The sequence below is a fragment of the Vulpes vulpes genome, chromosome 12, assembly GCF_048418805.1.
Source record: "Vulpes vulpes isolate BD-2025 chromosome 12, VulVul3, whole genome shotgun sequence".
NCBI classification, from domain to species: domain Eukaryota; kingdom Metazoa; phylum Chordata; class Mammalia; order Carnivora; family Canidae; genus Vulpes; species Vulpes vulpes.
The window spans coordinates 177,318,282-177,333,954 of NC_132791.1; the positions used below are offsets into that span (position 1 = coordinate 177,318,282).

General features: G+C 53.6%; 1 protein-coding gene across 2 annotated transcripts in view; it reads left to right on the forward strand.

Moving 5' to 3' along the window:
• Positions 1 to 15,673, forward strand: part of FA2H (fatty acid 2-hydroxylase) — a 67,184-nt gene that overhangs the window by 13,149 nt on the left and 38,362 nt on the right. For both annotated transcript variants that reach the window (XM_072731533.1, XM_072731534.1), the window contains exon 2: positions 10,693 to 10,785. In XM_072731533.1, the coding sequence (XP_072587634.1) occupies positions 10,693 to 10,785 (93 nt within the window). The remainder of the gene's footprint in view (positions 1 to 10,692; positions 10,786 to 15,673) is intronic.

Consider the following 15,673-nt stretch of genomic DNA (forward strand, 5'->3'; position numbering starts at 1 on the left):
AGGAGGCTCTTATGCTGCTAGAGCATTGCAGGTGAGAGGGAATGTGGTGTGGGGTGAAGCGGGAGAGGGAAGCAGGAGTCTTGTCTCTGTAGAGCTCATGGTCATCGTTGGGGATTTAGATTTTATTCTGAGAACACTGGGCTGGAAGATTTTAAGTGGAAGACTGACAAAGTTGGTCTGTATTTTACTAGACTGTTCTGGTGGCCATGTGGAGGGTGGACTGAAGGAGTTCAAGAGTGGAGGCAGGAAGGGAGCTAAGAGGACATCACTGTTGTTGACAGAGGGATGTTGCCTGGACTGAGCTGCCATTGAGACAGAAGGAAGTGGATAGGAATTGGAAATGTTTTGGAGGTGGAACCACTATAACTTGCTGATGGATTAAATGCTGGGAGTAGGGGAAAGAATTGAGGATGATGCCACGGTGACTTGAGCAACTGGGTGGTTCAATATATGGAAACGATGAATACTGGGGTGGAGACCCAGGTTTGGGGTGAGGTAATCAGAGTCTATTGGTTTGAAATGGACCACATTAGGTTTGAAATGCCAAGGAAATACTCAGAGATTTTCAAATAGTAGTTGAATATATGAGTCCAGAGCCATGCTATCCAATATGGTAGCCATTTACCACATGGGCCTATGAATTTTAAATTAATCAAAATTCAGTACTTCAGTTCCATGAGTCACATTTCAAGTGCTCAGTAGACATATGGGGCTAATAGCCTCTATATCGGACAGCAGATCTAGAACATTTCCATTATTACAGAAAATTCTATGGGGCAGCATTGGTCAGAGCTATGGCCCCGAGTTGAAAGGGATTTCTCTCTAGGATCATGGGATCCTAATCTGGTGACTCTGGTCCAGGAAGCTGGCATCCCAGTGTTGTTCACAAATAGCTCCTTCTTGCCCTTGACCACACCAGATTGTGTATTAAGTGATATCCGGAGCTCTATCAGAGAGGCACTGACCACCCAGAAGGGCAACCTACCCTGGGGTTGTTCTTCAAGGACGTCGTCTCCTGGGGCTAAAGCACCTTACAGCGACAAGTATAAACGTAGTGTTTAATGAGCATAAAACAGGGAGTAGAGGCTGTCACTCACTGGGAGACACCTGTTCTACGACTCCTGGTGGCGATTTGGCCAGTAGTGGGTTTGGAATTCGGTTAAACCAGGGGACGAGAAGACACAGGCTCAGAGGCCAACAGTCTTGTGTTCTAGAACTAGCCATATCACTGCAGACAAGCCAGCCAACCTCCCTGAACCTAAACATCCTCAAGAACATTCCATGTCCTGGCACAGAGAGAGGGAATTGTTTTAACCAGTAGGTTGGAATCCATAAAAAGTCGCAGGTGTGAGGCAGGTCCGTTTTTGTCCTTGTTCTGTTTGTTCGGTGCCTTCCAGTGTCTCAGCAACATGCACCTTCCTTTGGGCCTCTAGCTGCTGGGGGCAGCTGGACACAGGGCCTGGGCACCATCTCACTGCAGAGAGAGGGTTTTCAGGCCAACCCCGGCTGCGGGATAAAAGGCCATCTGTCCGGCCCCGGGTCCAGCCCGGCTCTCCCGAACAACATTCCTTTATGCCGCCCCCGCCCCCGCGGCCCCCGCCCGCGCACACTGCTTCCTTTCACCGCCTCTGGGTCGGCGTGTTTGTTTGCCGCAGAGGGCAGGCTCTCTGTTGTTCTTTTCTTTTCTCTCCCCGTCATGCACCCTCCGAGCAAACCCTCTGTGGGGACAACAGGGTCCGGGCCCTGGAGGAGGGCTGGGCCACGGAGCATCCCGGGAGGGCTCCCCGAGGGAGGGCGGAGGCGGGGCACGAAGAACCCCAGCGGGCGCTTCCCCAGGCACTGCCTCGGCCCCTCTGGGCCTCTGTTTCCCCCACCTGCGGAATTCCTCCTGCCTGCCCCTCGGGGAGAATCGCCTTGAGGGCCCGGAGGCACCAGCCACCCCAGGGGGTGTCAGCGGGGCTGGGGGGGCAAGCACAGGCCCCAGATGCCCCGGAAAACTGCAGGGGAAACTGAGGAGCGACTTGGAGGCCCTGAAAGGGGACCGAGGCCAGCCCCGTGGCCACAGCAGACAGCGGCCTGGCGCCTGCCCCCCCCCCCCATCTGATCTGTGCAGGCTGCCAGCCATCTCGTACCAGGCCTGCGTGCTGACAAGACCCTGGCTTCTACGGTCTCAGCAGGGGACGCGCCCCACTCCTTGGCACGAGCCCCGGAGGCCTCTCCCAGGGCTTGTCTCTGCCCCTTGAATGCCTTCTCCTGCAGCGGCCTGTCTCCGTCCCAAAGGACACTCCAGGAGGCCTGCTACTAGTTTGCTAGGGTTGCAAAGTCCCACAGACCGGGTGGCGTGGGTAACAGAGATTTGCTGTCTGTTCTGGAGGCTGAAGTCCTGATCAAGGTGTCCATAGGGTGAGTTCCCTCTGAGGGCTGTGAGGGAGAGTGGGTTCCAGGCCTCTCCCTGGCTCCTGGTGGTTTGCTGGCAAGCTTTGGTGTTTCTGGGCTTGTAGATGCTTCACCTGCATCTCTGCCTTCGTCTTCACTTGGTGTTCCCCCTGAGTGTGTGTCTGTCTCCAAATTTTACCTTTTCATAGGGATATAAGTCGCATTGGATTAGGGCCCACTCTAAGGACCTCATTTCAACCAATCAGATCTATGCCCTACCTCAAAATAAGGTCACATTGTGAGATACTGGGGGTAAGCCCTTCAGCATATGTGTTTGGGGTGGCGTAGGAGGGGACATAGTTCAACCCCTTACAGACCTCTGTGCTGGAAAGCGAGGTCCTTGGCACATGGCCTATGTCTTCACTGTGATGCCTTCACCACCACAGATTTTGTCTCCTTTCCAGTCACACAAGGAGAAAGAGATCCAGTAGAAATGAGTGTCTACCATCCATTTCTGCTTTCTCTTGAAGCCAATCCTCTCTGCTAGACTAGAGGGAGGAGGAGGCTGAGGGTCATCCATTCTCAAACCTTGCTGGGGCTCTGGCACCCAACCCACCCAGCACCTTGGTATAGCTAACCCTGTAGGCCTGCCCCATGTGGGTGCAGCCCAGGCTCCACCTAGACCCCCTCTTCTGGGCATCGCATCAGAGGACAGAACCCTGGCTCCTGCCTGTCCCAGTGCCTCCTCCCCTGTGGCTGTATCATGAGGCAGGAGGGCTGCAGCTCACCCAGACATCACAAACTGTCAGACCAAGGACCACGTTTGTATTCAGACAGGGTGGTTTGGCCCACACCCTTTGTTTGTTTTAAGTGCAAAGAAAAATTTAAAATCAGGAGAGTTCACGTAAAAATCTGGTTTTCCAGCTCTCCTTAGAAATTGGAAGGTCTACGACACTGAGTTCTTTCCTCACCTGACCTGACCCTAAGTCAGGGCTGCTCCCTTCAACCGGGCATGATCCCTCTGGTTCAGTGCAGTCCACTCCATTCAAGACCAAGTGACAGTGACCTTTGGTTACTGCTGTCCGTGCATTGCCTTTTTTTCTTTCATCTCTAGCAAAAGGGTGCTTCCTGGTTTTGTGGGGGGTTTTGTTATTTTGTTATTTATTTATTTTTTTTTATTTATGATAGTTACAGAGAGAGAGAGAGAGGCAGAGACACAGGCAGAGGGAGAAGCAGGCTCCATGCACCGGGAGCCCGATGTGGGATTCGATCCCGGGTCTCCAGGATCGCGCCCTGGGCCAAAGGCAGGCGCCAAACCGCTGCGCCACCCAGGGATCCCATTTTTTTGTTTCTTGGTATCTCGTGTTTCCAAAATGAGAGTGAGCATCTTTCCTTGTGGATGTGAACGATATTCCTACTCTTTATTATGCAAACATAGTGAGTCTGCATTATGAGCCACACCCTGCCAGCTTCATGCATTGGTGTCACCTGCCCAACCTCTGAGAACAGGGCAGGAACTCAGGGTGCCCTGTCAGGGGTGAGCAATTTCTTGTTATGAGGGTCACATAGCAAGATGATAATGCAGCCTGGTCTAGAACCATGTCCTTCAGTCTAGAGGGTCTGGAACCTGCAGCATCTAGAACTAGAAGCTGGCTCCGTATTCTTTCCCCTGCCCCTGGCTGCCCTCGAGGGCTGCCTCCTGGAGAGACAGGTGTGTTGAGGGCATCGGCAGGAATCTTAGGGAGCTGGCAGGAATAACTCCTGGGTCCTTTATGAGTTTTTTTTTAATTTTTTTTTAAATTTATTTATTTATGATAGTCACACACACACACACACAGAGAGAGAGAGAGAGAGAGGCAGAGACACAGGCAGAGGGAGAAGCAGGCTCCGTGCACCAGGAGCCTGACGTGGGATTCGATCCCGGGTCTCCAGGATCGCGCCCTGGGCCAAACAAAGGCAGGCGCCAAACCGCTGCGCCACCCAGGGATCCCGTCCTTTATGAGTTTGAGTCTGAGGGTGCTAAACTCAGTGTGAGAGAGGGCAGAGGGTGGAGTGCAGCAGGGGGACAGTGGTGTCCACAGGACTCTCTCCATGAGAGGAGAGCTGTAGCTTGAGCTGACCGGAGAGGACATGATGCCTCACGACCAGCTAGGAACCGGCATTACATAGGAAGAATCTAGGGCCAGCGCTGCTCTCCCCTGGCTTCTCTCCCTGCAGCTTTGGGCTGTGGCTAGAGCACCCAAGGAGATGGAAACCCTGCCTGTATTGCCCAGCACGTTCAGAGCTTCTCACCTCAGAGCGGGCAGTGCCTGCCCACCTGGTCTCCTTGGCAGACACATTGGCCGTTCTTGAGCACGTTGACCTTCTCCCCCCAAGTACACACACAGGCTTTGGAAGGCACTGGGCAGCTCTTTTTCTACCTGCTCTGCCCACGCTTTGGTGGCCTTTCCAGGCCTGGGCGACTAGAGCCTCAACAGACCACTGTCTACTCCTTATGGTATCACCGAGTAAGCATTCAGTGCTGGTCCTGTGCCAGCTACTGGGAACCTAGAAGTGAGCGAGATAGGGGGACCTCTGCCCTCATGTTCTGGCTTGGGAGACAGTCACAGGGAAATGCATAAAGAGAGCAAGACGCTTTCAACCCCAGCACCACCCTGCTCCACTTGTTAGGCTTCTTCCAAACAGCCTTGGACCTGATGACAAAAGTACTTGTAGCTGTGCTCTCACCTGCCTTCCCAGGGTGGAAAGATCAGGAGGCCCCAGGACGAGAGGGTGGGTCTTCAGCTCCATTCCTGCTGCCTCCATGACCATCTGTGTCCTCGGATGGACCCCCTAAGAAAGCTATCACCTTGCACCGGTGAATGGCCCACCCCATGTCAAGCCACGTTCGTTCCCACTTGGGCTGACCATTCCCACAAAAGCCCGTGAGAGGCTCCCTGCCGAATGCTCACTTCCCTTACCAAAATACTGAAATGCATTCAACCTGAAGGCAGAACAATTTCCAAATACTGGAAAAGAACACACACGTTCTTTGCCTTCTGACACTGTCTGGTTTTTAAAGATCTCTCTGGCTTACTTCCAGGATCAGGAGAGTCTTTTAAATAATGCATCGTGGAAGTTTCCAAGAAACTTTTAAAAAAAATCTTTTAAAGCTTGAGTTATAGCCCAGTTCCCAGGAGTGACCTTTACACACTTCTGATTCATGGACGGTGTTTGCCTGTGGAATTCAAGGGTGAGCCCGGCTCAACTATAAAATAAACACTGGGGCATGGAAGGCTGGAAAATGTGGCCCAGACCAGTGCATGCGATCCAGTGGCTCCCAGGAGGCCTCATTCCTAGAACCCCCTGCGCCCAGGGTCAGAGGGGAGCGGCCTCCACAGTGGAAATGGGAGCCCTTCTTCCAGAGGGTCTTTGTCCTCTTTGTGTATGGACAAGTCTTTTAGATCTTTTGAAATCTCACGACTAGACTCCGGAAAAATAGTCAATGAAAGACACACTAGAGGACACTTCCTGGTACCTGTGTGTGTCTGCTCCTGGCGGTGCCAACGTGCTGCTCGCCTTCACTCCCCTTGAAGTCTCCTCCTAGACCAGAGGTGTGTACAGTCTTGTGATTAATAACTTGGGCTCCTGGCAGGGGAGGGGTGTGGTCCCGCTGAGGCCACCCAGAGAGCACCTTGCTTATGCGGCCAGTCTGAAATTTATTTGCCAAGAGCATATCACCCACGACATTGCTACCTGCTGGCTCCAGCTCTCTCAAGCTGAGATTAAGCTGGGGCTGCAGAAGGAGGGGAAAGAAGGACGGGAGAAAGTGGTGCCTGCTGCCTCCCCAGCCTCCCTCTTTACATCATCCTCCACGGGTAGTGCTCCCCCAGTGCCAGCCTTCACACAGGCCTGGCCCAGGGTTCAAGGGCCTGGTCCTCAGTGAATCCCTGGCTGCTCTGCGCTGGGGATGCAAGCCAGTGAGCCATCCGCAGGGCATGGCTCTCTTCCACTTCCCTCCTTGGAATATTTCCACTTGAATGAAAAAAAAAAAAAAAACCATTAAAGTTCTGTTTCCATTGTAAGCCAACACCTGTCTGTGAAACTGGGTTTTTAGTCATTTTTAAGAAAACCTTAGGGGCGCCTGGGTGGTTCAGTGGGTTGGACATCCCTACTCTCTATTTCAGCTCAGGCTGTGATCTCGGGGTCCTGGGATCGACCCCCACATGGGGCTCCACCCTCAGAGGGGAGTCTTCTGAAGACCCTCACACACACACACTCTCTCTCTCTCTCAAATAAATACATAATTAAAAAAAAGAAAAAGAAAATATCACTGGAACAAGTGAACATTTGCTCTACTTCCTGTTACACGTAGTTTTCAGAATCCCACAGCAGCTATTTGAACCAAGAAAAAATTAAGACATAATTTTAGGTTGTAATCTTTCTGCATCAAAAAATATTTACAAATAGAACCCTTTAAAAAAAATGTCAATGTAATGTTGCCAAATGTCCTTCCTTAATAACTGCCTTTTATTCTGGAAGTATGTGTTTACTACCTACTTGGTACTGAAATTTCCTTTCATTTATGAAATGCTGCTGATGGTAATTTTTAAAAATATTTTTATTTGGAAAAATAAAATGCTAGCACTCCTTTATTGGTCCGATGCACTTTCAGTTCTGCTTATCCCGTTGTACTTGGTCAAAGGGCACCAAGAATATATGGCGTAGATTATTGTAGTTTTGACCCTCGTATCTGGGCACTGTTCTGTCCAGACTGGCACTTTAGGGTGGTGTGTCTAATGTCCTGGGCCACTTCTCTCATCTGAGCAGATGTGTTTTCCATTTCTAGGGAGCATGAGCCCTGTAGAGCCTGAGGGCTTTATGCCCAGCAGCCAAGCCCACTGTACTGCAGGAGCCTCAGGGGACCCTAGACATGTTGCAAAGAGCATTGAAACACAGCCCCACTCGAGAATTAATGAGTGGAGCATTTAATATTTCCAGGAGCCATCCTAGGCACCCTAAGAAAGAGGAAATGTATCCTGCCCTCTTGGAATCTGTAACACCATTGCACAAACAAGATAATTGCCCAAACATACAAAAACAGCAAGAAGCAGAAAATTATAAATACCAACTGAGGCAGTGGGACATATGGAAAGTATGATTTTTTAAAAGTTGGAAAATGAAGAGATCATATATTTGTTCATACAGTTATTATGAAGATTACAGGCTGGGTACGTAGTAAGCCTTTGTGAATATTAACCTTTGTCATCATCATCCTGGAAGGATGACATTTAACAAGGAAAGTACGGGCTGGAGGGAAAAGTTAGGGTTCATCCAAGGGCATAAAGCAGAGAGTTTGGAAACACAGGGGAAAGAGTTTAAATATAGGGAAGTCAGCCGTAAGCCGACTCAGAGGGGATGATACTATGTTAACTTTTTGGAAGTGGCATCAGAGGGAAAGCCGGGCTCCTGGGTCAGACTATGATGCGGGCAGCAGGGAACATTCCCCAGAGGCAAGGAGTGAGGCCGGGGTCAGAGAGCATCTTCCAGGCTGATGCTCCAGCACATCGTGGATGCTCAAACGTGTGTGCTGATGGACGAATCTAGGAAAGCAGTGGCTGTGGATCCAAGCCATGTGGGAGCAAATATCTAGGAGAAGAGTGGGGGGATGCAGTGATACTGCCCTGAGACCATCAGCCCCAAAGAGAAAGCTCATATGGAGCCAAGGCTTCCTGTCCCTGACACTTCCCCTTGCAGATCTCATTTTCAGGCTTTCTCTGATTGCCACTGCCTGCCGCTCTCCCCCTTCATCACTGTTCTGGGTGTCCGGTCATCACACATCTTTTGGGGCCCTCCAGTGAACAGGCATGCAGGTCCAGATCACCTCCTGGACCGTATCAGCTCTGCACACGATGCCAGCAGCAGCAGTCCATGCCAAAGACTTCAGGGGCCATGAACTAAGTGAATGACTGCAAAGGATGGCCGCCGAAAGGTCCGGTGGGAGCTCAGTTCCCATGACATCCCACACCAGGGAGGTGCAAGCCTTGCTGGGTTCTGTCCTGGTCCCATTACATCTGCCATGGAAGGGGAACAGCGGGCCAGTACTTATGCTTGGAGACCCTGTTATGTCCTCAGAGTGTCGTGGACAAAAAACAGGTGGCAGGGGGTGGAGTGTTGGCTGTCCTCAGATATGTGTAAGGACAGCAGGTGAAAAAGAAAAAGTGCACAGTCCTAGAGGGAAGGAACCAGGAGCGCTCCCTGGAAAACCAGAGGCAGCCAGGTGGGCAGAAGGAAGACTTTTCCAGGAACTGGTACTCTCAGAGGACAGCCCAAACTTGAGTGAGCAGAAACCTGGGGTGGATAGATGAGTGCTCTGTGCCCAGTACCAGGAGGCGATGGCCCTTCTGCTTCCAGTGATTGTTTGGACGGATGTGCCCAAACAGATTTGTGTCTGCCATTCAGAGATGTCTGAAAAACATAACCCCAAAATATTAAATGATCATCCGTGTGGTGACCCCTCCCCTGCCCTGTTTGGAATGGGCAGGCCCCTAGAAGAGCTTTTTGTTGAGAGAGATTGATGGAGTTGCAATGAGTTGGGGGGTTGGTAGGTGCAGAAAAGGATCAGACTATCCTACTTAAGAAAGGATTTGGGGGGAATCCCTGGGTGGCTCAGCAGTTTGGTACCTGCCTTTGGCCCGGGGCGTGATCCTGGAGTCCCAGGATCGAGTCCCAGGATCGAGTCCCACGTCGGGCTCCCGGCATGGAGCCTGCTTCTCCCTCCTGTGACTCTGCCTCTCTCTCTCTCTGTCTCTCTCTCTCTCTCGCTCTCTGTTTATCATAAATAAATAAATCTTTAAAAAAAAAAAAGGATTTGGGGTGCCCAAGAGAAAATAACTTTCCAGGAGGGAGGGATAATCAATAGCTCAGTCATTACGGGTGCTCTGGGGTATTTTGAGAATAGAACAGAGCTAGAAGGGACAGGTTTAATATATGACATTTATATTGGATACTTAGGAAGGTTCATTGCATGATATGCTATAAAACCCACTCTTTGTCCTTAAGAGGTCACCCTGATGCTTTTTTAAAGAATTCAGGTACCAGCATAGTGGCCCAGACTAAAAATACTGAGATCTCCACCCCAAGACAGGACCACGGAAGCCTACGTTTACTGGGGTAAATGTGAGTTTCCCCAGAAAATGCCAGCATACTGACACCACCAGGTCCTTTTGATCCAAAGGGCTCCCCAAACAGGCTCCTCAGTTCCTGCCAGTACCCTGTGTCCGAAGGCCCAGCCAAGGCCACCAGCACCACAGTTCCCTTTAATCATAGGGACTCGGAGGCCAGGCCTCCCACTAGCAAGTGCTCTCCCCACCTTCCCTGCAGAAAGACGTGAGTTTCACCTACACACCGGGCCTGCCCTCTCCAGCCTCGCCCTGTGTGACGTCAGGGCCAGCTGCAGCCATGTGACGTTCCTAGTACATTCCATTTCCTTCCAAGTTAGCCTCTCTGCAACTTCGATTTCACCTTGAGCCCATCTGGGGGCTCAAGTTCCGCCATGAACACGGCTCCTGACCCATGCATGGGGCTCCTGAAGGGACCCTCTTCCCATCTCTGCTGTCTTTCTGATGGGCACACGGTCCTAGTCACCCCAGCCTGTGACCCACAGGCTCTAAATTACCATACCAGGAAGGGAGGGAGCTGGGGTAGTCATCGGAATGGCACAGTGAGCCTGCCAGGTGCCAGGGTGCCACCCTGTGACTCCCTCTGCCTGTCACCTGCCAGGGACCTAGAGAGACAGAGAGAGGCTGGCCGGGGGCCCCCTGGCCCACAGTATACCCACTGATGACTCTCACTTCCCTACAGCCTCTCTGCCAGCTTCTTGTCTCTCCCATATCATTCTGCCTCTTGTTTTTGCAGAAATTATTCTCTTTTTTTGAAGATTGTATTTATTTATCCATGAGAGACACAGAGAGAGGCAGAGACACAGGCAGAGGGAGAAGCAGGCTCCCCTCGGGGAGCCTGATGCAACACTTGATCCCTGGCACTGGGATCACATTCCGAGCCAAAGGCAGGCGCTCAACCACTGAGCCACCCAGGTGTCCCAGAAATTATTTTTTTAAAGAAGAAGAGTCCAGAGAATAACCCAATTGGTGTCCACCTATTTTCAGATGCACTCAGTGCCCTTGATTCCCACCAGCCACACAGCCCACCCCCTGCCCCAGCACGGAGCTCTCAGCACTCCGGGCTGCCTCACTGTGGGGCGGCTCCCTGCTCCCCACCCCTTCACCCCCACCCCACACAGCACTATGGGTAATTACCTGTGTTTTCTCTCCCCAGGGCTCCGTGGAGAATGGGACTGTGACCTCTGTGAACACTCGGAAGTCGGACCCTTTCATGGAGCCAAAGCTCAAAATGGTGGACTGGGACCAGGTAGCTGGCACAGGGTGGGGTGGGGTGATGATCCGGGGCTCCTGGGGCCAAGGCGGCACGGTGGGGAGCCAAAGGCTCTGGTTATTCATAACATTTTCCCAAGAGGGATGAGGATGGGGAAGCAGGTGCTCACAGATCACAAGCATGATCTGGGGTGGTGATAGATGTGGGGAAACTGTGCACAAAGAGGTGTACGCAGACCCCGGCCCCGAACACCCCAGAGAGTGGTCTCCTCCAAGGACCTAGAGCTGAGAAGAGCACGATGACCAGTTCAGAGGGTCCAGACACAGGGCAGAGCTGCCCCCCCAGGTACCAACAATCACTCTCAAGAGTCATGAGCCCATACGAGCTTGGGAGCCTGCTGAGGCAGGGGAGACGGGCTGGAGCCATTCACAACATTGGTCTGCAGGTGCCTGGGAGACCAGGGGGGACCAGACCTGAGTGTCATCTCCCTCCAGCCTGGGTGGGGGGACTGTCCTAATACTGGAATAGACACTACCACACACCTCCACCCATGTGCCCTACCTGTGTTGGACACCGGGGACAAGAGACAAACAGGACAGGCCCTGGCCCCCAGGGAGGGGGAGGGAGGACAGACCTCCCCCACCAACAGTTATTACAATATGGGGAGATGCGAGAAGCACACCCAGAGAACACAGGTGGCCGGATGTGGGGAGGACTCCACAACGCTGTTTTCTGGAGCCCTTTGGCCGGGACCCTAGGAACTCAGAGACAGTGTCTGTCACGTGAGAATTGCCTTGCCTCTGGGGGAGCTCATCAGCCCACAGCAAAGACGCCTTTGGGTGCCCTACTAGAGAGGTCGGGACAAGTTGTTCTGGGGCCCATCCCCCTCAGAGAAGCATGGAAACCAAAAGGGAGATGGGCCAGCAGGAGGGAAGGCTTGTCACACAGCGTGTCCAGAGGGCTCACCGGAACTCAGTGTCCTGACCTCAGCCCCTAGGCTTGGCACAACTGCCAAGATCTGAGGTTGGAGGGGTCTCGGTACAAGTGGCTGACTTCTCTGGAAGTTGCGGGACCTTGAGCTTGTTCTGCAGGTGGGTAGGATGTAGGCGACAAGGACCCTGGAGGCTGTGGAGTCAGGGCCTCAACCTAGAAAAGGAGGAGCTGTGCAAGGAGATGAGGACGGGTTAGGGAGGATGGCAGGACCAGAGGGCGAGCTGCAGGGTATCAGGCTTGGGGCTCAGCAGCCAGCGGATGGTACTAAAGGAGGGATCCTTGGGACCAGCATCTGTAGGCCTGGCCTGGGGATTGAGTGTTGGAAAGAAAACACTCTAAGGAGAGAGCTGCCCAGGGCTGGATGCATATGGGCAGTCCTGTGGTGCAGGGGCAAGAAGGATTCATCCTGGAAGGGAGGGGGCTGTCATAGAGGCTGGCTGGGGACAAGCAGCTCCTGCATGGCCAGCCCTGCCTCGGGGAAGGGTCCTCTGAGGCTCCCCAGACTTCAGGTTCTGGGATGATCCCAGCCACGTCACTGTGTGAGGAGGGAGAGGAGGAATCCAGTCCTGTCCTGCCAATACCCCATGCGAGAGGGGCAGAGGGGTCCCCCCCTGCACCCCGCCCCCTGCCTCCCCTCCCAGGGACAACTCCTGGCTCCTCACCAGCACAGCCTGACTCACCTTCCCTGCTCCTCTGTGGTTCTCTTTCACACACAGTTTCTCCTTCCTCCCCCCCTCCTCCTGGGTCTCTGGGCTGAGAGACAGCCTGGAGACCTGCTCTGGCAAGGGGTACCCCCCGCCGGCCCCACTGGGGACTTTGGGGGTCAGCACGGAGAGGGCCTGAGCTTCCCAGGAGAGGGAACAGTGCTTTGCCAGCTTTTTAAAAATTGTTTAATTCATCTACCACGTGGTCAATCCCAGCCCCTTTTGGGGAGCTGAGAGGCTGGGAGAGCCCCCAAGCCCCTGGTCTGATTTACATCTATTTCTGCCCCAGGCCACGGGCTTGGGTGGGTCTGTCGGTCTGGACCTTGAGGAGCTGTGGCCAAGAGGGCTGTAGCTTTGCCTCAGCCGGGGTTTCCCCAGGCCTGGGCTGGGTTTACACACCGCTTCTGGGACAGAAGGACTTGCCAAAGTTAACCCTTAGTGTTTTGCATTCAAGGGGAGCCCCTCTGGGTACTGCCAATGAAAGGAGTCTTAAGCTTCCAGAACCCAGCCTCCCCAGCCCCAGATGCTGGAGGAGTCGGCTGTGCTGGAAAGCGTGAGGGGAACTGAGATGGGGTACCAGGGCAAAGGATGGAATGTTCTAAAAAGACAGCAGAAAGGGCCAGGAAGCAAGGCCAGGGTGCCCTGCGCTGCTTGGAGGTGCAATGCGATCTGACTTTCAGGCTCTGTGTGGGATTTTACTGGAACAATTTCTAAATCATTTCCTTCAGTCACTGGGCCAGGCGGGATCTAAGCTTCCTTGTGGGATGAGAAACCACATTGTAGTTCCTCACCCTACACTGTGCCCTACTTCCCTCTCCCTATGTTCTGGAACCCAGCCAGCCTGGAGCTTGCCCCAGTAGAGGTGGCCAGAGCTGCCCTGGCTTCTAGGCACACATGGCCTAATTGTCCCACTACCTCTTTTCACCACTTGACTGTGTCCTTTTCAGAGCCCCGCCCCCAATCCTCCTCCACCCTCCCAACTTTGGGGGCCAGCCTCCCAGGAACTGGATACAACTGTTGGGATCTGAGGAGTTTGCAGAATTTCTCTGCCCAGAACCCCCTGGGCAGCGGAGTTAGCGCTGAATTAACGCTTCTTTTAGTGAGCTCTCACCACATGCCAGACTTGGGCATGCCTGCCAAACTGGGCAGGGCAGTTTATGTATATTATCTATTATCTGATTTAATCCTTTCAATAGCAGGACAAGATAAGGATTAGAATGATCCTGATTTAACTAATGAGGAAGAGCCTAAGTCTCCTGCCCAAAGCGACTCTGTTAGCTGCCTTAGTGGCCCAGCCTGTGGTGACTGCTGAGCCACCCGCCCTGCTGTGGATCCTAGAACCCTTCCACCCAGACAGTTGGCCAAGCATAAGACCCTGCAGCCTGTCCTGGGAGAGGGTCTGGCAGGAGGCAGGGGGGAGGCGGAGGTAGAGTCTTCTCCGTCCTGCTTTGGGTTAAGCCAGAACCGCTCCCACAGAACTGCTCCAGCTCCGCAGGCTACCAATGGCGAGGCCCATTCTCTTCCCCTAAGAAACAGGTAGAGTCATCCAGCCAAGGGTCTTACAAGGCAATATGCAACCCCAGGTCCCCTATGCCCACATCCCCACGCACATAACCCTTGGCATCCGGGGCTGCTCCGGGGAGACCCACGGCCTACGCAGATGGTGATGTTGGCTACATGGGTTTAACAATTTGGGAGCCTCAGATAAGTTCTCAGTGACCCTGGATCAGAACAAGGGCCCTCTTGGCCAGCCCACATCTGGAGAAGGGTCATCCTCAACATTGTGGGTACAGGTCATCCTCAACATTGTGGGGTACAGGCCAGCACTCTGTCTCCAGTCACCTTGGGTCTCCTTCGGCCTCCTTTCTCACCTTGACCCTCCACAGAGTAGGCGATGGTTGAAAAGGTCCAGCTGCCCAGAGAGACCCACAGGGACCTTCCAAAGGCTATCCTTGTAGGGCCCGGGTCTCCCGAGTCTCTTTGCTGCTCACCCCCTGGCCCAGAGCTTGTGGCCTCTCTTCCAAAATGCTCAACAGTGCTCAGAAAATACCTACCCCCGGGGAAGAAAACAGGCAGGTGTGCTAGGTGGGCACGGCCCTCTATATCCCTGCAGGGGCAGTGGCCGAGGCAGCCCAGGAGACAGGAGATGTGCCTGGGTGGCCACAGACAGCTCCAGGTCTCTTTATCTGCGAGATGGAGGAAATTGTTTCCACCCCATACCAGGGGGTATGGAAGGTGTGCTGCTGACAAAAGACCAGAAGCTTTGCTTTGGGATGGGAGCCAGGGCAGGTCCCCTCTATTGTTCTTCAGCCCTGAGGACTGAGGTCCCACTGACTTTCTGTGTGACACAGTCAGACCTTCTCTCTGCCTGGGGTCTGGCCCTTCACCCTTGCTCCCTGGCCACACTCAACTCTAAGCCCCTGGTGGGGAGGCCTGAGACTGCCACTTCCCCTGGGTACAAGGAGGAGGCGGGTGGTCCAGAACTGCTCTGTGGACTCGAGCTTGTCCAGCCCATTAGACTGTACAGGACGGGCCTGCAGCTCCCCTGTAAGGACCCTGTGGAACCTCAAAGCCTCTGTGCCGGGGAATTCACAGCTGTGGGGGGACTGAGCCAGTTGATAGGAGGCCTCCTGGTTGTGGTTGAGATCTTGGAGCTGGGCTGGCTTGAGTGCAGGTCGTGTCTGCAGTATATTACCATTGAGCATCTGACCTCAATCTCCTCATCTATAAAATGGGTCGTCTCAGTCTTAAGCGCTCCAAGTCACAGCATATGTAGGATAATGGACATGAAGTCTGAGCCCAAGGGGCCTATGACAAGGACAAAGAAACAGAGGCTGGGATTCCCTGTAGAGCTTCTTGCCCTCACACCTCTCCCCACTGGGCACTGCTGGTTGGAAGCCCATTGGGAGGCATCCCTGGAGCTATGGGCTCTGTGGTTTTGGTGGACATTTCTTTAAACAATTGTCTTACGTCATGGCTGTGGAGGTGGGAGGAACTGCTGGCACAGAGCAGCTGCCCCCTCTCCTCACAGGTGCCGTGTCTGGGGAAAAGTAGGTTCCCAGCTCGCCACTCCTGAGCTGGGGCTGCCCCCGGGGAGAGCTCTGTGCCTCCTGGCCCCTGTGCTGCCAGGGGAGGGGAGGGAGGGACTTGGGGAGCAGAGGAGGCCCCCTTCCAACCCTGCCAGGATGCAAGCCCTGCCATGCTCCTTCTGAGCCACAGGCTGCCCT